The sequence below is a fragment of the Lampris incognitus genome, chromosome 1 (assembly GCF_029633865.1).
Source record: "Lampris incognitus isolate fLamInc1 chromosome 1, fLamInc1.hap2, whole genome shotgun sequence".
Taxonomy (NCBI): domain Eukaryota; kingdom Metazoa; phylum Chordata; class Actinopteri; order Lampriformes; family Lampridae; genus Lampris; species Lampris incognitus.
Window position 1 is genome coordinate 1,517,276 of NC_079211.1, and position 18,909 is coordinate 1,536,184.

The 18,909-nt window shown below is 46.8% G+C and overlaps 1 protein-coding gene across 1 annotated transcript in view; it reads left to right on the top strand.

Moving 5' to 3' along the window:
• Nucleotides 1-18,909, top strand: part of pdgfc (platelet derived growth factor c) — a 70,586-nt gene that overhangs the window by 42,028 nt on the left and 9,649 nt on the right. The window contains exon 4 of the mRNA XM_056296572.1: nucleotides 5,947-6,154. Within this exon, the coding sequence (XP_056152547.1) occupies nucleotides 5,947-6,154 (208 nt within the window). The remainder of the gene's footprint in view (nucleotides 1-5,946; nucleotides 6,155-18,909) is intronic.

An 18,909-nucleotide genomic window follows, 5' to 3' on the forward strand; every position in this document is an offset into this window, starting at 1 on the left:
TCAGTTATATCAAAACAGCAGTCAGACATATCAAAACAGCAGTCAGTTACATCAAAACAGCAGTCAGACATATCAGAACAGCAGTCAGTTATATCAAAACAGCAGTCAGACATATCAAAACAGCAATCAGACATATCAAAACAGCAGTCAGACATATCAAAACAGCAGTCAGTTATATCAAAACAGCAGTCAGTTATAACAAAGCAGAAGTCAGTTATATCAAAACAGCAGTCAGTTATAGCAAAACAGCAGTCAGACATATCAAAACAGCAGTCAGTTACATCAAAACAGCAGTCAGACATATCAGAACAGCAGTCAGTTATATCAAAACAGCAGTCAGACATATCAAAACAGCAATCAGACATATCAAAACAGCAATCAGACATATCAAAACAGCAATCAGACATATCAAAACAGCAGTCAGACATATCAAAACAGCAGTCAGAAATCAAAACAGCAGTCAGACATATCAAAACAGCAGTCAGAAATCAAAACAGCAATCAGTGTATAGGAAGCCAATGATAGATAGGATAGAATGGATAGGAAGCCAATGAAGCCAATCAGTGGATAGGAAGCCAACATGGATAGGAAGCCAATGAATGGAGGCAAGAATTGGTGTAATATGGTCAAATTTTCTAGATTTAGTTAGGAATCTAGCAGCAGCATTCTGAACCATCTGAAGACTTTTAGTACTAGAATGTGGTAGACCTGAAACAGAAGATTACAGGTCTGGATGAAACAAATGCATGTATTAGAGTATCCGAATCAGCCATGGACAGAAAAGACCGATTTTTAGCTATGTCGCATAAGTGAAAAAAGGCAGTCTTAGTGATCTCTTCAATGTGCTTATCAAAGGAAAGGCTGGGATCAAACATAACACCAAGATTTTTGGCTGCCACACTTTATGAAACCACAGAGTTGTTGATTGTTATCGTTACTTGATCAGATTGGTGTCTGTGTCTAGCAGAGCCAATAACCAGCATCTCGGTTTTATCCAAATGTAAAAGCAGGGAATTTAATGACATCCAATTTTTCACAGTTGCCAAGCAGGCCTCTAAGTTAGTGATTTGAGTATGATCATCAGCCCTTATAGGCACATACAGCTGAATATCATCAGCATAGCAATGGAAATTTATTCTCTGGCTGTGTATAATTTGCCCAAGACATGAAATGCAAAGAGAGAAAAGTAGAGGGCCAAGAATTGACCCCTGAGGTTATGCCATATTTAACATCAGAGAATTTTGATATATTATTATAGCAGACACGATATGTTCTTCCAGATAAGTAGGACTTCAGTCAAGAGTGAGCTAAGCCAGAGACACCAAAATTACAATTTATTCTGTCTAATATATATAGTATACAGTGATCAATGGTATCAAAGCCTGCACTGAGGTCCAGTAGTAGAAGCACAGAAGTGGAATCAGAATCCATAGCTAAAAAAAGACCATTCACCACTCAGGTCAGAGCAGTTTCAGTGGCATAACAGGCCCTGAAAGCAGATGGAAAAGGTTCAGAAACATGGTTTTCTTCTATATGGGTTGAAAGTTGTTGATATACAACTTTCTAGTACTTTAGAAAAGAATGGAAGATAAGAGACTGGTCAATAATTATTAAGAGACCCTGGATGGAGGTGAGATTTTTTTAAGTAGAGGTTTAACCACAGCTGTCTTAAAACTGCTGGGAACAATGCTAGTAGTAAGAGATAAATTAACATGTCTAGCATTGTAGGTCCCAGAAAAGACCAGAGCTCTTTAAAAAGTTTTGCTGGTAAAGGGTCCAGTAAGCAAATAGTTAGAATAGAAGCTGACATGATCTTAGTCAAAGTATCATGAGAGATAGTCTCACAAGCTGTAATAACAGGGACTAATAGGAACTCTTTGTGATATGAATTTGGTAGGCCAGTATCTACAGCAGTAGCTGAAGTTGAAGAACTAATTTTGTTTATGAACTCATCAACCTTATTGCAGAAAAAGTCTCATGGGCCGTGAATGGTGAGCAGCTAATAGGGAATAGTTGTAATCACAAGATTGTAAGACGGAGACAGACCCCCCCCCGCCCCATTCACGGATGATCGTTCCCTGTTCACATAGATGGCTTCTTTGACTCCCCGTTCAAACCAGTGTTACTCCCTGTTAGCGATGTGCACATACTCATCCTCGAAAGAGTGGCCATTGGCCTGTAGATGGGTGTAGACCACGGAGTCCTGGCCTGACGTGTTAGCTCTTCTGTACTGTGCCGTCCTCATCACCAGCATGGGTTTTTTTTCTCACCCCAATTGTATCCGGCCAATTACCCGACTCTTCCGAGCCATCCCGGTCACTGCTCCACCCCCTTTCCGATCCAGGGAGGGCTGCAGACCACCACGTCTCCTCCGATACATGTGGAGTCGCCAGCTGCTTCTTTCCACCTGACAGTGAGGAGTTTCACCAGCAGGACATAGCACGTGGGAGGATCACGCTATTTCCCCCAGTTCTCCCTCCCCCCTGAACAGGTGCCCCGACCAACCAGAGGAGGCGCTAGTGCAGAGACCAATACACATACCCACATCTAGCTTCCCGCCTGCAGACATGGCCAATTGTGTCTGTAAGGATGCCTGACGAAGCCGGAGGTAACACCGGGATGAGATCCAGCGAGCCCCATGTTGGTAGGCAACAGAATAGACGCCACCTGGATGCTCCACCAGCGTCTGTTTGGTTTTCCCTGATGTACAAGTCACGGCAATCCTCCTGGCACTTAACAGCTACACTATATTGCTCTGTTTGTGCCGGGGGATCTGATCCTTGCGGTGGACTAATTTCTGGTGCAGTGTGGTTTGGGGTTTGAAAGCAACTGAGACGTGGTGTTTGGAAAAACACATCTCAGCTTTTCCAACACTCCCGCCACATACAGAATCACCACTGGTTTACACTTAGGCAGCTGTTGTCCTTCTCTTCTCTTCAACCAGCTGGTGCACTGTTTGGCGTCTTCCTGGCTTTGACACGCCCAGTTAGGATACCCACACTTAACCAGGGCCTGTTTAGTGTGGGATTTCTCCCCTTCCCCGGCCACTGTGTTGATGTGGACATTGTCAGCTCGGGGGTCTGGTGTCCTGATGACTCCTAGTTTGTGCTCCAGTGGATGATGAGAGTCAGACCTTAAGTACTGATAAGTATCAACATTTATTGACAGATACGTTTAATCACTAAGTGACATCTTCAGTCTGAGCATGCATGAAGACATACTGATCAGTATGTGTTGGTTTACGGTAAACATCAACAATTAAAAGTCCATCTCATCTCATCTCATCTCATGATGTCAGAATCAGGTAGACTGTTACATCATTTATGACGCAGGTGTTGTTTAAGAAAAACCTGTTTAGTATCACGGTGTGAATAGTACTGCCTGGTTTGAGCCGGATTAAGAGGGTATATGTATGGATGAATGAATGTGAAGAGGGCCATTGTAAGAGCGCAGGAAATAATAAGTTTGTCACACCCTGGGCACATACAGAGGTATGAATGATGTCATGAACCTGAACACACACATTATAATGGACTGGACTGATCTGTGTCACATAACTCACTTGATTTATATCAGTGATTATCATTTTCTGCTACCACAAAGAAGGAAGAAAAAGAAAGGAAACGTGAAAAGGGTTGAGCCAGACATAAGACATGAGGTTTCATTGTGACTTGAACCACTGAGCCTTCAGGATGAAACCAAACAACTCGGATCCTCACAGAGATGAAGTGTAGCAGACTCACATCAGCTAAACACCATGAGAAGTGGTCTGCACTAGTCAAGACAAAGATGGGTGACCTCATTTAGGTAGTGGCTTTTCAAAGACTTGAGAAGTGGCTTTTGTCCATTCATGTCTCTGAAGCCACCCTCACGTTTAAGGTGGATTTCGTGAGAAAACACCGGAGAAGATTCAAGATTCAGGAAACGTTATTGCTGCACAACCAGGTTGGTGGTGGTGTTCATGGTGCAGCATGTTTAACCAACGTTTAGTTAAAGGCTGAGCTATACCAAGTCACATCTTCTCTACACCAATTTAACATGGAAAGACACATGGACACATTGAGGGAGACAGAGGGACGGGGGGAAGAGAGAGATGGAGAGGGGGAAGAGACCGAGAGGCAGGGGGGAGAGAGAGACGGAGGAGGAGAGACAGGGAGAGAGAAACAGAGCGAGGGAGAGGGGGGAGAGAGAGCAAGAGAGGGGGGGGGGGAGAGACAGAGACAGACGGGGGGAGAGAGAGGAAAGCAGAGAGGGCGAGACAGAGAGAGTGAGAGAGACAGAGAGAGGGGAAGGGGGGTATTGAGTGTTTGATGTTGTCTCTCTGGGATTCAGATGAAGCCATGAAGAGTAATGAGAAGTTTGGCGTCTCTGGCTTCAATGTGTTACAAGTGACGTTTGTGGGCGGAGCTTAGTGGCGGTGTTGTGAGTCATCTGTGGTCGACCAGCAGCTACTGGAATCCTGTGCTGTGAGGAGGCAGCAGCTCAGTTTGTATTTAAACAGCAGTTCCTCCTCACCACTTCCAGCTGATGGAAAGTGAAAAACAGGCTGCTCTGTAATTGCCAGACAGGAAGAGAAGCCCAAGGAGGTTTAAGGAGGTTAACATAGGAGCAGGAGGGGGAGGAGGAGTCTCTGAATGATTGAGATAAACAGGAGAAGTATAATTTTATGGTTTAATTTTGTAAATGTTGAAAGTTTTGCAGTTGTCAGGGTCAACACTGGTAGATCATCTTCAGTGTAGGTTGACTCACCAAGTGTTCAGATGAAGTCTTCACTACAATAAGAAATACAAATGGAAGGGGAGGAGAACACTGCATGCTGGGACACAACACAAAGCGTGTCCATTGGGAAATGGATGGGAATGACAGATGGAGCCTGTCGTGAGGCCTGCAGCCGGCTCGCTGAAATGAAGACCTGTTTTTATCCCAACCTCAATTACAGTTGTGGTGTTGTGCAAAAAGAAAAACCATTTCTGTGCCGTCAGGCGGTCTCTCTCGTTCTCTGGTGCAGGGAAGTGGTTTGCAGCTCCGTGGAGGAGACTGAATATTGTTTTCCTGAGGTTGGCCGTGCCACTATTTTAGAAACGTCATCTCAACATAGTTTAGATGAACCTGTCATTTCAGCTACAGGAATAAATGTGTGTGGTTCTGCTCTGAAAGAACAAAAAGACACGGCAATGAGGTCATCACAGCCTGCTACCCAGGCTTCTGCTGGACAGAACTCTGTGTGTGTGTGGCGTGGGGGGGGGGGTTTCAGTCACCTTTATTTAAGTCAGTACAGTACATAAACTTACCTCACCAATAACCAATAATCAACTCAACATAAATAAGGATATTAATAATCAACAAAAAATGAGCACAGAAAAGAAATAAGTAAAAATTAACATGAAAATAAACTACTTCAAAAATGAAGCACCAGCAATTCCTCCTGTAAAGAACCCCCACCCCCCCAATTCCCCAGCCCAGTTCTCAAGAAGTCATCTATGTTGCCTATCAGTTTGAAATATTCGAACTGCCCCTAGGTATGAATGTGTGTCGGCCTTGTGATGGCCTGGCAGCCTGTCCAGGGTGTCTCCCCACCTGCCGCCCAGTGACTGCAGGGTTAGGCTCCAGCATCCCCGCCACCCTGACAGCAGGATAAGCAGTTCGGATAATGGATGGATGATTTATACCTCACAAACTGTTCTAAACTCTAGAATCAGATTCAAATTCTAGTTGAAATGATAGTCCTCCAGACGGCAGCTGGAACCTTTTTAGTCCTCCAGGCGGCAGCTCGAACCTTTTGTGAGGGAACTTAAACTACTTCCTTGCTTTTAACAGAAACCTGTTGTAACTCAAGAATATCACCTCCATGTTTCCCCATCCTGCATAGAAACATCTCTGTCTAAGACTATTCTCTTGATACAGAATGTTGGATGACCTGCTCCCTTCTTCATTGGCTATTTCCAGGATGAGTTGAAGCATGTGCTTCCTGTGGGACTTCCTGCATCCACTCAGAGTGTTGAGGAGTTGTCAGAGGCAGTGGCAGGCCTCAGCACTGTGGAGGAGGTCATGAAGTACCTGGAGCCAGAGCGATGGCAGCTGGACATCGAGGAGTTGTACAAACCCACATGGCATGTCCTGGGGAAGTCCTTCATCCATAACAAGAAAGCCAGAGGTAGGACACCTATCACAGCTCGACTATAAAGTCCTTCATCCATAACAAGAAAGCCAGAGGTAGGACACCTATCACAGCTTGACTATAAAGTCCTTCATCCATAACAAGAAAGCCAGAGGTAGGACACCTATCACAGCTCGACTATAAAGTCCTTCATCCATAACAAGAAAGCCAGAGGTAGCACACCTATCACAGCTCGACTATAAAGTCCTTCATCCATAACAAGAAAGCCAGAGGTAGCACACCTATCACAGCTCGACTATAAAGTCTTTCATCCATAACAAGAAAGCCAGATGTAGGACACCTATCACAGCTCGACTATAAAGTCCTTCATCCATAACAAGAAAGCCAGATGTAGGACACCTATCACAGCTCGACTATAAAGTCCTTCATCCATAACAAGAAAGCCAGAGGTAGGACACCTATCACAGCTTGACTATAAAGTCCTTCATCCATAACAAGAAAGCCAGATGTAGGACACCTATCACAGCTCGACTATAAAGTCCTTCATCCATAACAAGAAAGCCAGATGTAGGACACCTATCACAGCTCGACTATAAAGTCCTTCATCCATAACAAGAAAGCCAGAGGTAGGACACCTATCACAGCTCGACTATAAAGTCTTTCATCCATAACAAGAAAGCCAGAGGTATGATAACTATCACAGCTTGACTATAAAGTCCTTCATCCATAACAAGAAAGCCAGAGGTAGGACACCTATCACAGCTTGACTATAAAGTCCTTCATCCATAACAAGAAAGCCAGAGGTAGCACACCTATCACAGCTCGACTATAAAGTCTTTCATCCATAACAAGAAAGCCAGAGGTATGATAACTATCACAGCTTGACTATAAAGTCCTTCATCCATAACAAGAAAGCCAGAGGTAGGACACCTATCACAGCTCGACTATAAAGTCCTTCATCCATAACAAGAAAGCCAGAGGTAGGACACCTATCACAGCTCGACTATAAAGTCCTTCATCCATAACAAGAAAGCCAGAGGTAGGACACCTATCACAGCTCGACTATAAAGACCTTCATCCATAACAAGAAAGCCAGAGGTAGCACACCTATCACAGCTCGACTATAAAGTCCTTCATCCATAACAAGAAAGCCAGAGGTAGGACACCTATCACAGCTCGACTATAAAGTCCTTCATCCATAACAAGAAAGCCAGAGGTAGGACACCTATCACAGCTCGACTATAAAGACCTTCATCCATAACAAGAAAGCCAGAGGTAGGACACCTATCACAGCTCGACTATAAAGTCCTTCATCCATAACAAGAAAGCCAGAGGTAGGACACCTATCACAGCTCGACTATAAAGTCCTTCATTCATAACAAGAAAGCCAGAGGTAGGACACCTATCACAGCTCGACTATAAAGTCCTTCATCCATAACAAGAAAGCCAGAGGTAGGACACCTATCACAGCTCGACTATAAAGTCCTTCATCCATAACAAGAAAGCCAGAGGTAGGACACCTATCACAGCTCGACTATAAAGTCCTTCATCCATAACAAGAAAGCCAGAGGTAGGACATCTATCACAATTCGACTATACAGAGTTCCCATCCTGCCAGTACAGTTGTCTTGGTGGTACCAAGAGAAACCCTCTCACTTGTCACATCCACTGACTTCCATTGTGCTGAAGGTAACTGCAGTACTCTTTTCGATCCCGGGTTGCTAACAGACCAGAATACATGGCGGTGAGTAGAGCTAAATGCTGGAAAAAATGTGTCACTCTTGATTTCCAGTATTTACAAGTAACTGAAATATTACTCTATTTCTAACATGATATGCATTTTTGAACAGATATTTACTATCTCTTTTTTTTTTTTATCCCCCCAATTGTATCTGGCCAATTACCCCACTCTTCCGAGCCATCCCGGTCGCTGCTCCACCTCCTCTGCTGATTGGGGGAGGGCTGCAGACTACCACATGTCTCCTCCGATACATATGGAGTCACCAGCTGCTTCTTTTCACCTGACAGTGAGGAGTTTCACCAGGGGGACGTAGTACGTGGGAGGATCACGTTATTCCACCCAGTTCCCCGTCCTCCCTGAACAGGCACCCTGCCTGACCAGAGGAGGCGCTAGTGCAGCGACCAGGACACATACCCACATCCAGCTTCCCACCCACAGACACGGTCAATTGTGTCTGGAGGGACGCCCGACCAAGCCGGAGGTAACACGGGGATTTGAACCAGCGATCCCCGAGTTCGTAGGCTACGGAATAGACCGCCACACTACCTGGACGCCCATATTATCACTTTCAAAGCAATTCCACAAACACCGAGGCGACATGATATTCACTGGTTAGCTTGTTCATGAATAAGATTTATGAGTTTTATTTGTCACATACACACAAGTACAAGTCCTGAGTGCAGTTAAATGGAAAAAAAAGGTACGAGCTCCGAAATCAAATATGCAAACAACAAAGTACAACAGGTACACACGCATTCCAATTTGCAATATACAATTTACAATTTACAATCAACAGCTTAAGAACTCTCTGTAAAAAGAAAACAGACAGCACAATATGTACAGTAATATAACATATGCACATACATTGCTCCAGGAACCGCCACATCCGGGACGTGAACCTGAATCTCCCGCACCACGGGCGACAACGTCAACCAGTTGACTAAAGGGTCCGACCCAAAGCACTTAAAAAATAGAAAGCTGAAGTATATGTGTTGAAATATGAGGTATGTGTGTACATAATATGTGTTATGTGTACTCGGTTACCTTACTGTGTGTGCGTGCGTGCTTGAGCGTGAGGGGGGCAGTATGGGTCAGCGATAATAATCAGCCAACTAGGAAGGTGGCGGTAACAGATTCACAACAGCTCAACTTGTTGGCATAAAGCACAGATAGTCACTAGCTTTCAACCCAGACAAGAGAACCTGTATCTGTCTACTGATATATTACAGTGCTGAGGGTCTCTGGTTTAGCAAACTGTGTAACTGTTATCCAGCTGCTAGTGTGAAAAAAGTAGACCTCATGAATATTCACAACATGTTTTACAACTCTGAGGAAAATGAGCTGTTTGTAACCAAATGGTACATGAAATCAACAAATTGAATGTATAGATTATAATTTTACCTGTTTTCTTTGAATGCTATGGAATTTCCAATAAAAAATAAAAAAAATAATTTCTCAAGAGCTTAAATTTGGCTTGTAGTTGAGGTTTACAATAGAAAGTGTAATTTGGCTTGTAGTTGAGGTTTACAATAGAACATGAGATTTGGCTTGAAGGTGAGGTTTACAATAGAAAGTGTAATTTGGCTTGTAGGTGAGGTTTACAATAGAACATGAGATTTGGCTTGAAGGTGAGGTTTACAATAGAAAGTGTAATTTGGCTTGTAGGTGAGGTTTACAATAGAACATGAGATTTGGCTTGAAGGTGAGGTTTACAATAGAAAGTGTGATTTGGCTTGTAGTTGAGGTTTACAATAGAAAGTGTGATTTGGCTTGTAGTTGAGGTTTACAATAGAAAGTGTAATTTGGCTTGTAGGTGAGGTTTACAATAGAAAGTGTGATTTGGCTTGTAGTTGAGGTTTACAATAGAAAGTGTAATTTGGCTTGTAAGTGAGGTTTACAATAGAACGTGTAATTTGGCTTGTAAGTGAGGTTTACAATAGAAAGTGTAATTTGGCTTGTAGGTCTACAATAGAAAATGTGATTTGGCTTTTCGGTGAGGTTTACAGTAGAAAGTGTGATTTAGCTTGTAGGTGAGGTTTACAATAGAAAGTGTGATTTGGCTTGTAGTTGAGGTTTACAATAGAACATGAGATTTGGCTTGAAGGTGAGGTTTACAATAGAAAGTGTGATTTGGCTTGTAGTTGAGGTTTACAATAGAAAGTGTAATTTGGCTTGTAGGTGAGGTTTACAATAGAACATGAGATTTGGCTTGAAGGTGAGGTTTACAATAGAAAGTGTAATTTGGCTTGTAGGTGAGGTTTACAATAGAAAGTGTGATTTGGCTTGTAGTTGAGGTTTACAATAGAAAGTGTAATTTGGCTTGTAAGTGAGGTTTACAATAGAACGTGTAATTTGGCTTGTAAGTGAGGTTTACAATAGAAAGTGTAATTTGGCTTGTAGGTCTACAATAGAAAATGTGATTTGGCTTTTCGGTGAGGTTTACAGTAGAAAGTGTGATTTAGCTTGTAGGTGAGGTTTACAATAGAAAGTGTGATTTGGCTTGTAGTTGAGGTTTACAATAGAAAGTGTAATTTGGCTTGTAAGTGAGGTTTACAATAGAACGTGTAATTTGGCTTGTAAGTGAGGTTTACAATAGAAAGTGTAATTTGGCTTGTAAGTGAGGTTTACAATAGAAAGTGTAATTTGGCTTGTAGGTCTACAATAGAAAATGTGATTTGGCTTGTCGGTGAGGTTTACAGTAGAACATGAGATTTGGCTTGAAGGTGAGGTTTACAATAGAAAATGTGATTTGGCTTGTCGGTGAGGTTTACAGTAGAAAGTGTGATTTAGCTTGTAGGTGAGGTTTACAATAGAAAGTGTAATTTGGCTTGTAGGTGAGGTTTACAATAGAAAGTAATTTGGTTTGTAGGTGAGGTTTACAATAGAAAGTGTAGTTTGGCTTGTCGGTGAAGTTTACAATAGAAAGTGTAGTTTGGCTTGTAGGTCTACAATAGAACGTGTAATTTGGCTTGTAAGTGAGGTTTACAGTAGAATGTGTAATTTGGCTTGTATGTGAGGTTTACAATAGAAAGTAATTTGGTTTGTAGGTGAGGTTTACAATAGAAAGTGTGATTTGGCTTGTCGGTGAGGTTTACAATAGAAAGTGTGATTTGGCTTGTCGGTGAGGCTTACAATAGAAAGTTTAATTTGGCCTGTAGGGCTACAATAGAAATTATAATTTGGCTTCTAGGTCTACAATAGAAAGTGTAATTTTGCTTGCAGGGCTAAAATAGAAAGTATAATTTGGCTTGTAGTTCTACAATAGAAATTATAATTTGGCTTCTAGGTCTACAATAGAAAGTGTAATTTTGCTTGTAGGTCTACAGCAGAAAGTGTAGAAAGTGCTGGTATCCATTGCTGGGGACACATCAGAGGACTGCTCAAATGCAACACCATATTGGAAACCTGGGAGACAGCACATGCAGTGACAGATTTATTTTTGTCTTCTGTTGTCAACGTGCACACACTAAATGGTTAGGCTGATCACACACCACATGTGAATGTTTTGTTGTCATCATTCATTCCTCGTCAGCCGCTTCTCTGGGGTTTGGGTCGCAGTGGCAGCAAGCTAAGTAGGGCACTCCAGATGTCCCTCTCCCAGCAACGCCCTCCAGCTCCTCCTGGTGGATCCCAACGTTTTCCCAGGCTAGACTGGACATGTAGTCCCTTCAGCGAGTTCTGGGTCTACCCCCGGATCTCCTCCCAGTTGACCATGCCTGGAAAATCTCCAAAGGAAGGCGCCCAGGAGGCATCCTGATCAGATGTCCGAACAACCTCAGCTGGCTCCTTTCGTTGCGAAGGAGCAGTGGCTCTACTCCAAGCTCCCTCCGGATGTCCGAGCCCCTCACCCTGTCTCTAAGGCTGAGCCCAGACACCCTACGGAGGAAACTCATTTCAGCCGCTTGTATCCGTGATCTCAACCTTTTCAGTCACTACCCAAAGCTCATGACCATAGGTGAGGGTTGGAACGAAGACTGACTGGTAAATTGAGAGCTTTGCCTTCTGGCTCAGCTCCCTCTTCACCACAACGGTCCAGTACAACGTTCACATTACTGCTGATGCTGCACCAATCCACCTGTCAATCTCCCGCTCCATCCTACCCTCACTCATGGACAACACCCCAAGCTACTTGAACTCCTTCTCTTGAGGCAACAACTCATCCCCAACCCATTTAGTGTGTGCATGTTGACAACAACATGCACACACTAAAGGGTTAGGCAGATCACACATCACATGTTAATGGGAAACATGGCCTCCATCTGTCTACAACAAGCAGTGCACCTGAAACACGGCTGCAGTCGTCCCTGATCGTTTCTGCATCCCTGCCCTGCCAGTCAAACAGTGTGTTTTCAATCTGTCAAGTAAACTATCACGAAGGAGGCTGGTGGACAGAAAACCTGGTCTAGTTTCTCTTGGGTTTCTAACACTCTAATCTACTGTAAAGACACTGTTCAAAACACGCATTGTCTGAGCTGAGCCACGTTTCTAACAGCGGACACGATGCCCTGCAGCATAAGCACACAGAGTGGTATGGTGGGCCATAAAGCAACGCATTGTGTTAGGGCTCGGTCTGTTGACCAACCTGGCAACCAGCAATGAGAGCGGGGGAAGGGCGCGTCTGAAACACCTGCAGCCTACCTACTCGTTAACCACTCTAGTATAAGTTTGTTTGCTTTCCAGAACTCGTCGCGAGTTCGTCCTGAACAGTCCCGTGAGTAAATTCTTCGTCTCGAGTTTTGTGACATTTCTGTGTCTCCCGGTGGAGTACAGATTGTAGTATTCTCCGTGTTTTTGCTTGTTTGATTATTCCCTTGTGTCAGTTCTCCTTGAGAGCTTGTTCGGAGAAGAACTCTCTTTGTGTTTTCCCCATTGGATTTTCCCATCGTGATTTTCTAGTTGAGATCAAGTTTTTGATATTCTAATTTCTCCTCTCTCACTGTGGATCTTATTACTCGGTTGGACTTCTACCTTAAAGGAGCAGTTTGTGTTTTTTTTCCCTTTCGGACTTTAAAGGAGCAGTTTGTGTTTTTTTCCCTTTCGGACTTTAAAGGAGCAGTTTACGTTTTTTCCCTTTCGGACTTTAAAGGAGCAGTTTACGTTTTTTTCCCTTTCGGACTTTAAAGGAGCAGTTACGTTTTTTCCTTTTCGGATTAAGGGGGCAGTTTACGTTTTCCCATTTTTAAGACGCTATCCTCAAGTTCCGCCTGAAGCGCCTCCCCCTTCTGTCCAGGCCCGGCCGGCTCTCCTCTACGAGTCCTGCCAGGTTGGTGCTTTACTTTGTCCTGTGTTGTCGCTATTGGGTTCGTTCTACAAACCTTAACAGTACGAACTCGCCTTCACTATGAACCCAGACAACCCAGACGCCAATCCTGTCCAGGCTGCTCTCTATAAGCAGATTCAGCTTACAGCCTCCCACGGCCAGCAACTACAAGAGGCCGCTGTTGCCATGCAGGGCCTCCGGGCTCAGGTGCAACCCCTCCAGGCTTCGGTGGATTCTCTTTCGGCCCAGCAAGCGGCGCTCGCGAGCCAACAAGAGGAGGTTCTTAAGCAGTTGCAAACTCTCACAGCGGCTATCACCATCCAGCCAGCTGTCCCACCAGTTCCGGCCGCCCCTCCTCCAGCAGTGCCCGCAGCCGTTGCCTTAGACAATCCTACCGTTTATGTTTCGGATTTCCGGGAGCCCAGTATCTCCAATCCCAAGCCTTTTGATGGCAACTTTGAGACCTGTGCCACGTTCATCATGCAGTGTGAGCTTGTCTTCGCCCACCATTCCAGGGGGTTCACCACAGATGCTGCAAGAGTTGCTTACGTGACTAACCTGCTGACTGGCCGCGCTGCTCAGTGGGCCACTGCTTCCTGGTCCATGGGGGCCAGTTTCTGCTCTTCCTACGATGACTTTGTGGCTGAGCTTCGGAAGGTATTCCATCATCCAGTGTACGGTCAGGATCCGGGTGTCCGATTGAGCAGGATCCAGCAGGGCAGTGGCAGTGTCACTGACTACTCAGTCGAGTTCAGGCTGGCTGCGGCTGAGAGTGGCTGGAACGACCAGTCACTTCGGGTAACCTTCCGTAGGGGCCTCAGCGATGCCGTCAAGGATCAGCTAGCCACCCGGGAGGATCCTACCTCTCTCGACGACCTTATCAGCCTTGCCATCCGCATCGATGGACGTCTCCGCGAGAGAAGGCGCGAGCGAGGTCTACGGGGAACCGTTTCTACCTCTCAGCCATCCAGAGCTTCCGAAGGGGGCTCTTCTTCGTCGCACTCCACTTCCCCTGTGGCAAGCCTCTCCTCCTCCCAGACAGTGACAGAGGAGGAACCTATGCAGCTTGGGCGTACACGACTGACTCCCGCTGAACGTGAGGCCCGGTTCAAGGCAGGTCTCTGTCTTTACTGCGGTCTTAAGGGACACCGGATCAGCGAGTGTCCTACGCGGCCAAAAGATTAGGCTCACTGGGACCCCGGGAGATCCTAGTGAGCCGTCTTTCCTGTTCCCGCCATCCTGCTCCGGCTAACCATCTTGTGAGCGTTACCCTGGCTTGGGCAGACCAGCGGCTCACTGTAGGCGCACTCATCGATTCGGGAGCTGATGGGTGTTTCTTGGACTCTACGTTTGCTGCTCAAGCTAACATTCCATGTGAGGAATTGGAGAGGCCAATAGAGGCCTTTGCTCTGGATGAGCGCCGCCTGGCCAGTGTTACCCGACAGTCCTGTCCCGTGTCTCTCACTATTGCTGGAAACCATGTGGAGAGCCTTCAGTTCTTCGTCATCCAGTCTCCCTTAGTTCCTGTGATCTTGGGGCGTCCCTGGTTGGCTCAGCATGAGCCACACATTGCTTGGTCGTCTGGTAACATTTTGGAGTGGAGCTCCTCCTGTCACGCCCGGTGTCTTCAGGCCGCACCTGGTCCAGCAGTCCAGACTGTTCCGATTGCCCCTCCTCCCGATCTTTCCTCTGTTCCTCCCGAGTATCATGATCTCGGGGAGGTCTTCAGCAAGACGCGGGCTCAGTCTCTCCCTCCGCATCGGCCATATGATTGTGCTATCAACCTCCGTCCTGGGGCCTCTCTCCCTAGCAGTCGTCTTTACAGCCTTTCCATTCCCGAGAAGGCTGCTATGGATGATTACATTTCAGAATCGTTGGCGGCAGGGCTCATCCGACCCTCATCCTCCCAGGTGGCAGCTGGTTTCTTTTTCGTTAAGAAGAAGGATGGTGGTCTCCGACCCTGCATTGATTATCGCCAACTCAACGACATCACCATCAAGAATAAATACCCCCTGCCTCTGATGAGCTCCACCCTCGAACCCCTGACCCAGGCGACTGTCTTCACTAAGCTGGATCTCCGGAACGCCTACCATCTCGTTCGGATCCGGAGAGGGGACGAGTGGAAGACAGCCTTTAAGACTCCCCGTGGTCATTATGAGTACCTGGTAATGCCGTTCGGCCTCACCAACGCCCCGGCGGTGTTCCAGGCACTCATGAATGACATCCTTCGCGACATGCTCGACCAATTCGTTGTCGTCTACCTTGATGACATCCTCATCTTCTCCAGGTCCCTCGAGGAGCATGTCCAGCACGTGCGGCAGGTTCTCGAACGCCTCCTTCGTAACCGGCTGTTCGTCAAGGCTGAGAAATGCCTGTTCCATTCTGAGTCAGTGGACTACTTAGGTTTTATCGTGGAGGGAGGCAAGACTCGAGCTGATCCTCGCAAGATCAAAGCGGTGGTGGAATGGCTGGATCCTAAGTCACGTAAGGAACTGCAGAGCTTCCTCGGGTTCGCGAACTTTTACAGGAGGTTCGTCCGAAACTACAGCTCTGTAGCAGAACCCCTCACCCGTCTAACCTCCCCCTCTCAGCCGTTCGTCTGGTCCCCAGCTGCTCGCTCTGCATTTCTGTCGCTCAAGGAGAGGTTCACCAGTGCCCCCGTCCTACTCCATCCCGATCCCAAGAGGCAGTTCATAGTTGAGGTGGACGCTTCGGACACCGGATTGGGGGCTGTGCTCTCCCAACGATCAGAGGCCGACCAGAAGGTTCATCCTTGCGCGTTCTTCTCCCGCCGGTTCCTTCCCGCCGAGGAGAACTACGATGTTGGTAATCGGGAGCTTCTCGCTGTAGTGGCTGCACTTGAGGAATGGCGCCATTGGCTGGAGGGGGCAGAGCATCCATTTACCATCTGGACTGATCATAAGAACCTGACGTTCATCCGGGCAACCAAACGTCTCAATGGTCGGCAGGCACGGTGGGCCAGTTTCCTCAGTCGATTCGACTTCACACTGACTTATCGTCCTGGCTCCCGCAACACCAAGGCAGATGCTCTGTCTCGTCAACACCTTAAGGAACCTGTAACGGTGGAGCCAAGTCCCGTCCTCCCTGAGACCAAGGTCGTTGGCGTGGTGACCTGGGGCCTTGAAACGGTGGTCAAGCGCGCCTTGCGCTCCAGTCCAGCCCCGAGCAACGTGCCGCCTCGCCGACTGTTTGTTCCGGACTCAGTGAGGTCTCGGGTCCTCAAATGGGGCCACACCAGTCAGCTCGCTTGCCACCCTGGAGTCCACCGCACTTTCACTTTCATAGCTCGACGGTTCTGGTGGCCCACTATGAGGAGGGACGTCAAGGAGTTCGTCATGGCCTGCACCATCTGTGCCCGCAGCAAGGCCTCTCACCAGGCACCGGCTGGTCTGCTGCAGCCCCTTCCTATTCCCAGTCGGCCCTGGTCCCATGTGGCGTTGGATTTTGTCTCTGGACTTCCTCCGTCTCAGGGCAACACAGTGATCCTGACGGTGGTGGATCGCTTCAGCAAGGGTGTTCACCTGGTGGCTTTGCCTAAGCTTCCTTCTGCTTCAGAAACCGCTGACCTCCTGATGAGCCACGTCTTCCGTTTGCATGGACTTCCCAATGACATTGTGTCAGACAGAGGGCCCCAGTTTGTTTCCCGTGTGTGGCGTGCTTTCTGCAAGGGGTTGGGCGCCTCGGTCAGCCTTTCGTCGGGATATCATCCGCAGACTAACGGACAGACTGAGAGGATGAACCAGAGTGTGGAATCTGCTCTCCGTTGCGTCGCTGCCAAGAAGCCAACCTCCTGGAGTCAGTTTCTCCCCTGGGTCGAGTATGCGGTCAACTCCTTGGTCAGCTCCGCCACCGGCCTCTCGCCCTTTGAGGCATCCCTGGGTTACCAGCCGCCCGTCTTCTCTGCACAGGAGTCCGAAGTGGAGGTTCCCTCCGTGCAGACTCATCTGGACCGCTGTCGTCGTGTCTGGGAGATCACCAGGGCTGCGCTGCTCCGTGCTACGGAACGTGCCAGACGAGGAGCTAACCGTCGCCGATCCACAGCACCAGCTTACCAACCCGGACAGAGAGTCTGGCTGTCCACCAAGGATCTCCCCCTTCAGTCCTCTGCCAAGAAGCTGAATCCCCAGTTCGTTGGACCCTTCGAGATCCAGGAAGTACCCAGTCCTGCAGTTGTGCGTCTTAAGCTCCCGGCCTCCATGAAGATCCATCCGGTTTTTCATGTGTCCCGAGTAAAGCCTGTCTCCGAGAGCCCCCTTATGCCTCCGGCCCCAGCTCCGCCTCCCCCTGAGATTGTGGATGGGCATCCACAGTGGAAGGTCCGTCGGCTGATGGACGTCCGACGCAGGGGACGGGGGTTCCAGTATTTGGTTGACTGGGAGGGCTATGGGGTGGAGGAACGAAGCTGGGTATCCCGCCAGCTCATCATGGACCCTGGTCTGCTCGCTGAGTTCTATCGCCGTCACCCTGACAAGCCTGGCAGGTCGCCTGGTGGCTCCCGTAGAGGGGGGGGTACTGTTAGGGCTCGGTCTGTTGACCAACCTGGCAACCAGCAATGAGAGCGGGGGAAGGGCGCGTCTGAAACACCTGCAGCCTACCTACTCGTTAACCACTCTAGTATAAGTTTGTTTGCTTTCCAGAACTCGTCGCGAGTTCGTCCTGAACAGTCCCGTGAGTAAATTCTTCGTCTCGAGTTTTGTGACATTTCTGTGTCTCCCGGTGGAGTACAGATTGTAGTATTCTCCGTGTTTTTGCTTGTTTGATTATTCCCTTGTGTCAGTTCTCCTTGAGAGCTTGTTCGGAGAAGAACTCTCTTTGTGTTTTCCCCATTGGATTTTCCCATCGTGATTTTCTAGTTGAGATCAAGTTTTTGATATTCTAATTTCTCCTCTCTCACTGTGGATCTTATTACTCGGTTGGACTTCTACCTTAAAGGAGCAGTTTGTGTTTTTTTTCCCTTTCGGACTTTAAAGGAGCAGTTTGTGTTTTTTTCCCTTTCGGACTTTAAAGGAGCAGTTTACGTTTTTTCCCTTTCGGACTTTAAAGGAGCAGTTTACGTTTTTTCCCTTTCGGACTTTAAAGGAGCAGTTACGTTTTTTCCTTTTCGGATTAAGGGGGCAGTTTACGTTTTCCCATTTTTAAGAAGCTATCCTCAAGTTCCGCCTGAAGCGCCTCCCCCTTCTGTCCAGGCCCGGCCGGCTCTCCTCTACGAGTCCTGCCAGGTTGGTGCTTTACTTTGTCTTGTGTTGTCGCTATTGGGTTCGTTCTACAAACCTTAACAGCATTGTGGTACAATTAGGCACTATGGAAAAGACTGGGCAGGACAACAGCAATGTCTCCATCAATATACTAGTACACAGTGAGCACTTTATTACCTCAGTATAGTACACAGTGAGCACTTTATTACCTCAGTATAGTACACAGTGAGCACTTTATTACTTCAATATAGTACACAGTGAGCACGTTATTACTTCAATATAGTACACAGTGAGCACTTTATTACTTCAGTATAGTACACAGTGAGCACTTTATTACCTTAGTATAGTACACAGTGAGCACTTTATTACTTCAATATAGTACACAGTGAGCACTTTATTACTTCAATATAGTACACAGTGAGCACGTTATTACTTCAATATAGTACACAGTGAGCACGTTATTACTTCAATATAGTACACAGTGAGCACTGTATTACTTCATTGTAGTACACAGTGAGGACTTTATTGCTTCAATATAGTACACATTTAGCACTTTATTATTTCAGTATAGTAC